At 51.6% G+C, this 12,105-nt stretch overlaps 1 protein-coding gene across 1 annotated transcript in view; it reads right to left on the bottom strand.

Moving 5' to 3' along the window:
• The window catches only part of pelo (pelota mRNA surveillance and ribosome rescue factor), a 65,427-nt gene that overhangs the window by 4,469 nt on the left and 48,853 nt on the right, over nt 1-12,105 (bottom strand). The window contains exon 6 of the mRNA XM_072485422.1: nt 85-145. Coding sequence (XP_072341523.1) covers nt 85-145 — 61 coding nt within the window. The remainder of the gene's footprint in view (nt 1-84; nt 146-12,105) is intronic.

Raw genomic sequence — 12,105 nt, 5'->3', positions numbered from 1 at the left:
GAACACACCAGTTGTACACACAGCATCGTACACGGTGGGCTAGTGACGGTGTCCAGCACACAGTCCCGTAACGTCTGCACCTACCGTCAAAGCTAATGTGTCGAATTATTCCCTGCATCACAGATTCATAAAACTTCTCCAGGGCCTGCGAATCAAACAGAAGCAATCTGAAACCTTTTTAAAAATCACAACAGAGAGACACAACGGTCGCACAGTGGCTAGCAATGTCGCTTCACAGCTCCAGGGTCCCAGGTTCGATTCCGCCTTGGGTCACTGTCTGTGCGGAGTCTGCACGTTCTCCCCGTGTGTGCGTGGGTTTCCTCCGGGTGCTCCGGTTTCCTCCCGCAGCCCAAAGATGTGGAAGTTACGGGGATTGGCCGTGATAAATTACCCTCAGTGTCCAAAGAAAGGTGAGGTGGGGTGACTAGGTTATGGGGATAGGGTGGCGGCGCAGACCCAGGTCGGAAGCACTTTCCAAGAGCCGGTGCAGACTCAATGGGCCGAATGGCCTCCTTCTGCACTGTAAATTCTGATTCTATGAATCTGCTTCAGTCAAAGGAGGGTGGATGAGCGAGGTCAGGATTGCCGCCAGACAGAAGCTGAACAAATAATATTGACTAAACTCACAGCATGTTAGGTACACTGTCCTTTCCCCCTCTGGGACCGGGTGTCACAGTGTGTTAGATACACTGTCCTTTCCCCCTCTGGGACCGGGTGTCACAGGGTGTTAGATACACTGTCCTTTCCCCCTCTGGGACAGTGTCACAGTGTGTTAGATACACTGTCCTTTCCCCCTCGGGAACAGTGTCACAGGGTGTTAGATACACTGTCCATTCCCCCTCTGGGACCGGGTGTCACAGTGTGTTAGATACACTGTCCTTTCCCCCTCTGGCACCGGGTGTCACAGTAAGTTAGATACACTGTCCTTTCCCCCTCTGGGACAGTGTCATAGTGAGTTAGATACACTGTCCTTTCCCCCTCTGGGACAGTGTCACAGTGTGTTAGATACACTGTCCTTTCCCCCTCTGGGACAGTGTCACAGTGTGTTAGATACACTGACCTTTCCCCCCCCTGGGACTGGGTGTCACAGTGTGTTAGATACACTGTCCTTTCCCCCTCTGTGACAGTGTCACAGTGTGTTAGACACACTGTCCTTTCCCTCTCTAGGACAGTGTCACAATGCGTTAGATACACTGTCCTTTCCCCCTCTGGGACAGGCTGTCCCAGTGTGTTAGATACACTGTCCTTTCCCCCTCTGGGACAGGGTGTCACAGTGTGTTAGATACACTGCCATTTCCCCCTCTGGGACTGTGTCACAGTGTGTTAGATACACAGTCCTTTCCCCCTCTGGGACTGTGTCACAGTGTGTTAGATACACTGCCCTTTCCCCCTCTGGGACAGTGTCACAGTGTGTTAGATACACTGCCCTTTCCCCCTCTGGGACAGTGTCACTGTGTGTTAGATGTCCTTTCCCCCTCTGGGACAGTGTCACAGTGTGTTAGATAGACTGTCCTTTCCCACTCTGCGACAGTGTCACAGTGTGTTTGATACACTGTCCTTTCGCCACCTGGGACTGGGTATCATAGTGTGTTAGATACACTGTCCTTTCTCCCTCTGGGACCGGGTGTCACAGTGTGTTAGATACACTGTCCTTTCCCCCTCTGGGACAGTGTCACAGTGTGTTAGATACACTGTCCTTTACCCCTCTGGGACAGTGTGTTAGATACACTGTCCTTTCCCGCTATGTCACAGTGTGTTAGATACACTGTCCTTTCCCCCTCTGGGACCGGGTGTCACAGTGTGTTAGATACACTGTCCTTTCCCCCTCTGGGACAGTGTCACAGTGTGTTAGATACACTGTCCTTTACCCCTCTGGGACAGTGTGTTAGATACACTGTCCTTTCCCGCTATGTCACAGTGTGTTAGATACACTGTACTTTCCCCCTCTGGGACCGGGTGTCACAGTGTGTTAGATACACTGTCCTTTCCCCCTCTGGGACCGGGTGTCACAGTGTGTTAGATACACTGTCCTTTCCCCCTCTGGGACAGTGTCACAGTGTGTTAGCTACACTGCCCTTTCCCCCTCTGGGACAGTGTCACAGTGTGTTAGATGCACTGTCCTTTCCCCCTCTGGGACCGGGTGTCACAGTGTGTTAGATACACTGTCCTTTCCCCCTCTGGGAGTGTGTCACAGTGTGTTAGATACACTGTCCTTTCCCACTCTGGGACCGGGTGTCACAGTGTGTTAGATACACTGTCCTTTCCCCCTCTGGGACAGTGTCACAGTGTGTTAGATACACTGTCCTTTACCCCTCTGGGACAGTGTCACAGTGTGTTAGATACACTGTCCTTTCCCGCTATGTCACAGTGTGTTAGATACACTGTACTTTCCCCCTCTGGGACCGAGTGTCACAGAATGTTAGATACACTGTCCTTTCACCCTTTGGGACAGTGTCACAGTGTGTTAGATGCACTGTCCTTTCCCCCCCTGGGACCGGGTGTCACAGTGTGTTAGATACACTGTCCTTTCCCTCTCTGGGACAGTGTGTTAGATACACTGTCCTTTCCCCCTCTGGGACCGGGTGTAACAGTGTGTTAGATACACTGTCCTTTCCCCCTCTGGGACCGGGTGTCACAGTGTGTTAGATACACTGTCCTTTCCCTCTCTGGGACAGTGTTAGATACACTGTCTTTTCCCCCTCTGGGACAGTGTCACAGTGTGCTAGATACACTGTCCTTTCCCTCTCTGGGACAGTGTCACAGTGTGTTAGATACACTGTCCTTTCCCCCTCTGGGACAGTGTCACAGTGTGTTAGATACACCGTCCTTTCCCCCTCTGGGACAGTGTCACAGTGTGTTAGATACACTGTCCTTTCCCCCTCTGGGACAGTGTCACAGTGTGTTAGATACACTGTCCTTTCCCCCTCTGGGACCGGGTGTCACAGTGTGTTAGATACACTGCCCTTTCCCCTTCTGGGACAGTGTCACAGTGTGTTAGATGTCCTTTCCCCCAAAAGACAGTGTCACAGTGTGTTAGATACACTGTCCTTTCCCCCTCTGGGACTGTGTCACAGTGTGTTAGAGACACTGCCCTTTCCCCCTCTGGGACAGTGTCACTGTGTGTTAGATGTCCTTTCCCCCTCTGGGACAGTGTCACAGTGTGTTAGATACACTGTCCTTTCCCCCTCTGGGACAGTGTCACAGTGTGTTAGATGCACTGTCCTTTCCCCCTCTGGGACAGTGTCACAGTGTGTTAGATACACTGTCATTTCCCTCTCTGGGACAGTGTCACAGTGTGTTAGATGTCCTTTCCCCCTCTGGGACAGTGTCACAGTGTGTTAGATACACTGTCCTTTCCCCCTCTGGGACAGTGTCACAGTGTGTTAGATGCACTGTCCTTTCCCCCTCTGGGACAGTGTCACAGTGTGTTAGATACACTGTCATTTCCCTCTCTGGGACAGTGTCACAGTGTGTTAGATACACTGTCCTTTACCCCTCTGGGACAGTGCCACAGTGTGTTAGATACACTGTCCTTTCCCCTATGTCACAGTGTGTTAGATACACTGTACTTTACCCCTCTGGGACCGGGGGTCACAGTATGTTAGATACACTGTCCTTTCCCCCTTTGGGACAGTGTCACAGTGTGTTAGATGGACTGTCCTTTCCCGCTCTGGGACCGGGTGTCACAGTGTGTTAGATACACTGTCCTTTCCCCCTCTGGGACAGTGTTACAGTGTGTTAGATACACTGTCCTTTCCCCCTCTGTGACAGTGTCACAGTGTGTTAGATACACTGTCCTTTCCCCCTCTGGGACTGGGTGTCATAGTGTGTTCGATACACTGTCCTTTCCCCCTCTGGGACAGTGTCACAGTGTGTTAGATACACTGTCCTTTCCCCCTCTGGGACAGTGTCACAGTGTGTTAGATACACTGGCCTTTCCCCCTCTGGGACCGGGTGTCACAGTGTGTTAGATACACTGTCCTTTCCCCCTCTGGGACAGTGTCACAGTGTGTTAGATACACTGTCCTTTCCCCCTCTGGGACAGGGTGTCACAGTGTGTTAGATACACTGCCATTTCCCCCTCTGGGACTGTGTCACAGTGTGTTAGATACACAGTCCTTTCCCCCTCTGGGACTGTGTCACAGTGTGTTAGATACACTGCCCTTTCCCCCTCTGGGACTGTGTCACAGTGTGTTAGATACACTGTCCTTTCCCCCTCTGGGACAGTGTCACAGTGTGTTAGATACACTGTCCTTTCCCACTCTGGGACAGTGTCACAGTGTGTTTGATACACTGTCCTTTCGCCATCTGGGTCTGGGTGTCATAGTGTGTTAGATACACTGTCCTTTCCCCCTCTGGGACCGGGTGTCACAGTGTGTTAGATACACTGACCTTTCCCCCTCTGGGACAGTGTCACAGTGTGTTAGATACACTGTCCTTTACCCCTCTGGGACAGTGTGTTAGATACACTGTCCTTTCCCGCTATGTCACAGTGTGTTAGATACACTGTCCTTTCCCCCTCTGGGACCGGGTGTCACAGTGTGTTAGATACACTGTCCTTTCCCCCTCTGGGACAGTGTCACAGTGTGTTAGATACACTGTCCTTTACCCCTCTGGGACAGTGTCACAGTGTGTTAGATACACTGTCCTTTCCCGCTATGTCACAGTGTGTTAGATACACTGTACTTTCCCCCTCTGGGACCGGGTGTCACAGTATGTTAGATACACTGTCCTTTCACCCTTTGGGACAGTGTCACAGTGTGTTAGATGCACTGTCCTTTCCCCCTCTGGGACCGGGTGTCACAGTGCGTTAGATACACTGTCCTTTCCCCCTCTGGGACAGTGTCACAGTGTGTTAGATACACTGTCCTTTCCCCCTCTGGGACCGGGTGTCACAGTGTGTTAGATACACTGTCCTTTCCCTCTCTGGGACAGTGTGTTAGATACACTGTCCTTTCCCCCTCTGGGACCGGGTGTAACAGTGTGTTAGATACACTGTCCTTTCCCCCTCTGGGACCGGGTGTCTCAGTGTGTTAGATACACTGTCCTTTCCCTCTCTGGGACAGTGTTAGATACACTGTCTTTTCCCCCTCTGGGACAGTGTCACAGTGTGCTAGATACACTGTCCTTTCCCTCTCTGGGACAGTGTCACAGTGTGTTAGATACACTGTCCTTTCCCCCTCTGGGACAGTGTCACAGTGTGTTAGATACACTGTCCTTTCCCCCTCTGGGACAGTGTCACAGTGTGTTAGATACACTGTCCTTTCCCCCTCTGGGACAGTGTCACAGTGTGTTAGATACACTGTCCTTTCCCCCTCTGGGACCGGGTGTCACAGTGTGTTAGATACACTGCCCTTTCCCCTTCTGGGACAGTGTCACAGTGTGTCAGATGTCCGTTCCCCCAAAAGACAGTGTCACAGTGTGTTAGATACACTGTCCTTTCCCCCTCTGGGACTGTGTCACAGTGTGTTAGAGACACTGCCCTTTCCCCCTCTGGGACAGTGTCACTGTGTGTTAGATGTCCTTTCCCCCTCTGGGACAGTGTCACAGTGTGTTAGATATACTGTCCTTTCCCACTCTGGGACAGTGTCACAGTGTGTTAGATATACTGTCCTTTCCCACTCTGGGACAGTGTCACAGTGTGTTAGATACACTGTCCTTTCCCCCTCTGGGACAGTGTCACAGTGTGTTAGATACACTGCCCTTTCCCCCCCCTGCGACAGGGTGTCACAGGGTGTTTGATGCACTGTCCTTTCCCCCACTGGGACAGTGTCACAGTGTGTTAGATACACTGTCATTTCCCTCTCTGGGACAGTGTCACAGTGTGTTAGATACACTGTCCTTTACCCCTCTGGGACAGTGTCACAGTGTTAGATACACTGTCCTTTCCCCCTCTGGGACAGTGTTACAGTGTGTTAGATACACTGTCCTTTCCCCCTCTGTGACAGTGTCACAGTGTGTTAGATACACTGTCCTTTCCCCCTCTGGGACTGGGTGTCATAGTGTGTTAGATACACTGTCCTTTCCCCCTCTGGGACAGTGTCACAGTGTGTTAGATACACTGTCCTTTCCCCCTCTGGGACAGTGTCACAGTGTGTTAGATACACTGGCCTTTCCCCCTCTGGGACCGGGTGTCACAGTGGGTTAGATACACTGTCCTTTCCCCCTCTGGGACAGTGTCACAGTGTGTTAGATACACTGTCCTTTCACCCTCTGGGACCGGGTGTCACAGTGTGTTAGATACACTGCCCTTTCCCCTTCTGGGACAGTGTCACAGTGTGTTAGATGTCCTTTCCCCCAAGGGACAGTGTCACAGTGTGTTAGATACACTGTCCTTTCCCCCTCTGGGACAGTGTGTTAGATACACTGTCCTTTCCCCCTCTGGGACCGGGTGTCACAGTGTGTTAGTTACACTGTCCTTTCCCCCTCTGGGACAGTGCCACAGTGTGTTAGATACACTGTCCTTTCCCCCTCTGGGACCGGGTGTCACAGTGTGTTAGATACACTGTCCTTTCCCTCTCTGGGACAGTGTGTTAGATACACTGTCCTTTCCCCCTCTGGGACCGGGTGTCACAGTGTGTTAGATACACTGTCCTTTCCCCCTTTGGGACAGTGTCACAGTGTGTTAGATGGACTGTCCTTTCCCGCTCTGGGACCGGGTGTCACAGTGTGTTAGATACACTGTCCTTTCCCCCTCTGGGACAGTGTTACAGTGTGTTAGATACACTGTCCTTTCCCCCTCTGTGACAGTGTCACAGTGTGTTAGATACACTGTCCTTTCCCCCTCTGGGACTGGGTGTCATAGTGTGTTAGATACACTGTCCTTTCCCCCTCTGGGACAGTGTCACAGTGTGTTAGATACACAGTCCTTTCCCCCTCTGGGACTGTGTCACAGTGTGTTAGATACACTGCCCTTTCCCCCTCTGGGACTGTGTCACAGTGTGTTAGATACACTGTCCTTTCCCCCTCTGGGACAGTGTCACAGTGTGTTAGATACACTGTCCTTTCCCACTCTGGGACAGTGTCACAGTGTGTTTGATACACTGTCCTTTCGCCATCTGGGACTGGGTGTCATAGTGTGTTAGATACACTGTCCTTTCCCCCTCTGGGACCGGGTGTCACAGTGTGTTAGATACACTGTCCTTTCCCCCTCTGGGACAGTGTCACAGTGTGTTAGATACACTGTCCTTTACCCCTCTGGGACAGTGTGTTAGATACACTGTCCTTTCCCGCTATGTCACAGTGTGTTAGATACACTGTCCTTTCCCCCTCTGGGACAGTGTCACAGTGTGTTAGATACACTGTCCTTTACCCCTCTGGGACAGTGTCACAGTGTGTTAGATACACTGTCCTTTCCCGCTATGTCACAGTGTGTTAGATACACTGTACATTCCCCCTCTGGGACCGGGTGTCACAGTATGTTAGATACACTGTCCTTTCACCCTTTGGGACAGTGTCACAGTGTGTTAGATGCACTGTCCTTTCCCCCTCTGGGACCGGGTGTCACAGTGTGTTAGATACACTGTCCTTTCCCCCTCTGGGACAGTGTCACAGTGTGTTAGATACACTGTCCTTTCCCCCTCTGGGACCGGGTGTCACAGTGTGTTAGATACACTGTCCTTTCCCTCTCTGGGACAGTGTGTTAGATACACTGTCCTTTCCCCCTCTGGGACCGGGTGTAACAGTGTGTTAGATACACTGTCCTTTCCCCCTCTGGGACCGGGTGTCACAGTGTGTTAGATACACTGTCCTTTCCCTCTCTGGGACAGTGTTAGATACACTGTCTTTTCCCCCTCTGGGACAGTGTCACAGTGTGCTAGATACACTGTCCTTTCCCTCTCTGGGACAGTGTCACAGTGTGTTAGATACACTGTCCTTTCCCCCTCTGGGACAGTGTCACAGTGTGTTAGATACACTGTCCTTTCCCCCTCTGGGACAGTGTCACAGTGTGTTAGATACACTGTCCTTTCCCCCTCTGGGACAGTGTCACAGTGTGTTAGATACACTGTCCTTTCCCCCTCTGGGACCGGGTGTCACAGTGTGTTAGATACACTGCCCTTTCCCCTTCTGGGACAGTGTCACAGTGTGTTAGATGTCCTTTCCCCCAAAAGACAGTGTCACAGTGTGTTAGATACACTGTCCTTTCCCCCTCTGGGACTGTGTCACAGTGTGTTAGAGACACTGCCCTTTCCCCCTCTGGGACAGTGTCACTGTGTGTTAGATGTCCTTTCCCCCTCTGGGACAGTGTCACAGTGTGTTAGATATACTGTCCTTTCCCACTCTGGGAGTGTGTCACAGTGTGTTAGATACACTGTCCTTTCCCCCTCTGGGACAGTGTCACAGTGTGTTAGATACACTGCCCTTTCCCCCCCCTGGGACAGGGTGTCACAGGGTGTTTGATGCACTGTCCTTCCCCCCACTGGGACAGTGTCACAGTGTGTTAGATACACTGTCATTTCCCTCTCTGGGACAGTGTCACAGTGTGTTAGATACACTGTCCTTTACCCCTCTGGGACAGTGTCACAGTGTGTTAGATACACTGTCCTTTCCCCCTATGTCACAGTGTGTTAGATACACTGTACTTTACCCCTCTGGGACCGGGGGTCACAGTATGTTAGATACACTGTCCTTTCCCCCTTTGGGACAGTGTCACAGTGTGTTAGATGGACTGTCCTTTCCCGCTCTGGGACCGGGTGTCACAGTGTGTTAGATACACTGTCCTTTCCCCCTCTGGGACAGTGTTACAGTGTGTTAGATACACTGTCCTTTCCCCCTCTGTGACAGTGTCACAGTGTGTTAGATACACTGTCCTTTCCCCCTCTGGGACTGGGTGTCATAGTGTGTTAGATACACTGTCCTTTCCCCCTCTGGGACAGTGTCACAGTGTGTTAGATACACTGTCCTTTCCCCCTCTGGGACAGTGTCACAGTGTGTTAGATACACTGTCCTTTCCCCCTCTGGGACCGGGTGTCACAGTGTGTTAGATACACTGTCCTTTCCCCCTCTGGGACAGTGTCACAGTGTGTTAGATACACTGTCCTTTCCCCCTCTGGGACCGGGTGTCACAGTGTGTTAGATACACTGCCCTTTCCCCTTCTGGGACAGTGTCACAGTGTGTTAGATGTCCTTTCCCCCAAGGGACAGTGTCACAGTGTGTTAGATACACTGTCCTTTCCCCCTCTGGGACTGTGTCACAGTGTGTTAGATACACTGCCCTTTCCCCCTTTGGGACAGTGTCACTGTGTGTTAGATACACTGTCCTTTCCCCCTCTGGGACCGGGTGTCACAGTGTGTTAGATACACTGTCCTTTCCCCCTCTGGGACAGTGTCACAGTGTGTTAGATACACTGTCCTTTACCCCTCTGGGACAGTGTCACAGTGTGTTAGATACACTGTCCTTTCCCGCTATGTCACAGTGTGTTAGATACACTGTACTTTCCCCCTCTAGGACCGGGTGTCACAGTATGTTAGATACACTGTCCTTTAACCCTTTGGGACAGTGTCACAGTGTGTTAGATGCACTGTCCTTTCCCTCTCTGGGACAGTGTGTTAGATACACTGTCCTTTCCCCCTCTGGGACCGGGTGTCACAGTGTGTTAGTTACACTGTCCTTTCCCCCTCTGGGACAGTGCCACAGTGTGTTAGATACACTGTCCTTTCCCCCTCTGGGACCGGGTGTCACAGTGTGTTAGATACACTGTCCTTTCCCTCTCTGGGACAGTGTGTTAGATACACTGTCCTTTCCCCCTCTGGGACCGGGTGTCACAGTGTGTTAGATACACTGTTCTTTCCCTCTCTGCGACAGTGTTAGGTACACTGTCTTTTCCCCCTCTGGGACAGTGTCACAGTGTGCTAGATACACTGTCCTTTCCCTCTCTGGGACAGTGTCACAGTGTGTTAGATACACTGTCCTTTCCCCCTCTGGGACAGTGTCACAGTGTGTTAGATACACTGTCCTTTCCCCCTCTGGGACAGTGTCACAGTGTGTTAGATACACTGTCCTTTCCCCCTCTGGGACAGTGTCACAGTGTGTTAGATACACTGTCCTTTCCCCCTCTGGGACCGAGTGTCACAGTGTGTTAGATACACTGTCCTTTCCCCCTCTGGGACAGTGTCACAGTGTGTTAGATACACTGTCCTTTCCCCCTCTGGGACAGGGTGTCACAGTGTGTTAGATACACAGTCCTTTCCCCCTCAGGGACCGGGTGTCACAGTGTGTTAGATACACTGCCCTTTCCCCTTCTGGGACAGTGTCACGGTGTGTTAGATGTCCTCTCCCCCAAGGGACAGTGTCACAGTGTGTTAGATACACTGTCCTTTCCCCCTCTGGGACTGTGTCACAGTGTGTTAGATACACTGCCCTTTCCCCCTCTGGGACAGTGTCACTGTGTGTTAGATGTCCTTTCCCCCTCTGGGACAGTGTCACAGTGTGTTAGATATACTGTCCTTTCCCACTCTGGGACAGTGTCACAGTGTGTTAGATACACTGTCCTTTCCCCCTCTGGGACAGTGTCACAGTGTGTTAGATACACTGTCCTTTCCCCCCCCCCTGGGACCGGGTGTCACAGGGTGTTAGATGCACTGTCCTTTCCCCCTCTGGGACAGTGTCACAGTGTGTTAGATACACTGTCATTTCCCTCTCTGGGACAGTGTCACAGTGTGTTAGATACACTGTCCTTTACCCCTCTGGGACAGTGTCACAGTGTGTTAGATACACTGTCCTTTCCCCCCCCCTGGGACCGGGTGTCACAGGGTGTTAGATGCACTGTCCTTTCCCCCTCTGGGACAGTGTCACAGTGTGTTAGATACACTGTCATTTCCCTCTCTGGGACAGTGTCACAGTGTGTTAGATACACTGTCCTTTACCCCTCTGGGACAGTGTCACAGTGTGTTAGATACACTGTCCTTTCCCCCTATGTCACAGTGTGTTAGATACACTGTACTTTACCCCTCTGGGACCGGGTGTCACAGTATGTTAGATACACTGTCCTTTCCCCCTTTGGGACAGTGTCACAGTGTGTTAGATGGACTGTCCTTTCCCCCTCTGGGACCGGGTGTCACAGTGTGTTAGATACACTGTCCTTTCCCCCTCTGGGACAGTGTCACAGTGTGTTAGATACACTGTCCTTTCCCCCTCTGGGACAGTGTCACAGTGTGTTAGATACACTGTCCTTTCCCCCTCTGGGACTGGGTGTCATAGTGTGTTAGATACACTGTCCTTTCCCCCTCTGGGACAGTGTCACAGTGTGTTAGATACACTGTCCTTTCCCCCTCTGGGACAGTGTCACAGTGTGTTAGATACACTGTCCTTTCCCCCTCTGGGACAGGGTGTCACAGTGTGTTAGATACACTGTCCTTTCCCCCTCTGGGACAGGGTGTCACAGTGTGTTAGATGTCCTTTCCCCCAAGGGACAGTGTCACAGTGTGTTAGATACACTGTCCTATCCCCCTCTGGGACTGTGTCACAGTGTGTTTGATACACTGCCCTTTCCCCCTCTGGGACAGTGTCACTGTGTGTTAGATGTCCTTTCCCCCTCTGGGACAGTGTCACAGTGTGTTAGATGTCCTTTCCCCCAAGGGACAGTGTCACAGTGTGTTAGATATACTGTCCTTTCCTACTCTGGGACAGTGTCACAGTGTGTTAGATACACTGTCCTTTCCCCCTCTGGGACAGTGTCGTAGTGTGTTAGATACACTGTCATTTCCCTCCCCTGGGACCGGGTGTCACAGGGTGTTAGATGCACTGTCCTTTCCCCCTCTGGGACAGTGTCACAGTGTGTTAGATACACTGTCATTTCCCTCACTGGGACAGTGTCACAGTGTGTTAGATACACTGTCCTTTACCCCTCTGGGACAGTGTCACAGTGTGTTAGATACACTGTCCTTTCCCCCTATGTCACAGTGTGTTAGATACACTGTACTTTACCCCTCTGGGACCGGGTGTCACAGTATGTTAGATACACTGTCCTTTCCCCCTTTGGGACAGTGTCACAGTGTGTTAGATGGACTGTCCTTTCCCCCTCTGGGACCGGGTGTCACAGTGTGTTAGATACACTGTCCTTTCCTCCTCTGGGACAGTGTCACAGTGTGTTAGATACACTGTCC

The sequence above is a fragment of the Scyliorhinus torazame genome, chromosome 19 (genome assembly GCF_047496885.1).
Source record: "Scyliorhinus torazame isolate Kashiwa2021f chromosome 19, sScyTor2.1, whole genome shotgun sequence".
NCBI classification, from domain to species: domain Eukaryota; kingdom Metazoa; phylum Chordata; class Chondrichthyes; order Carcharhiniformes; family Scyliorhinidae; genus Scyliorhinus; species Scyliorhinus torazame.
The sequence above is the reverse complement of the archived record's forward strand: the minus strand, read 5'-3'. Positions and strand labels throughout refer to the sequence as shown.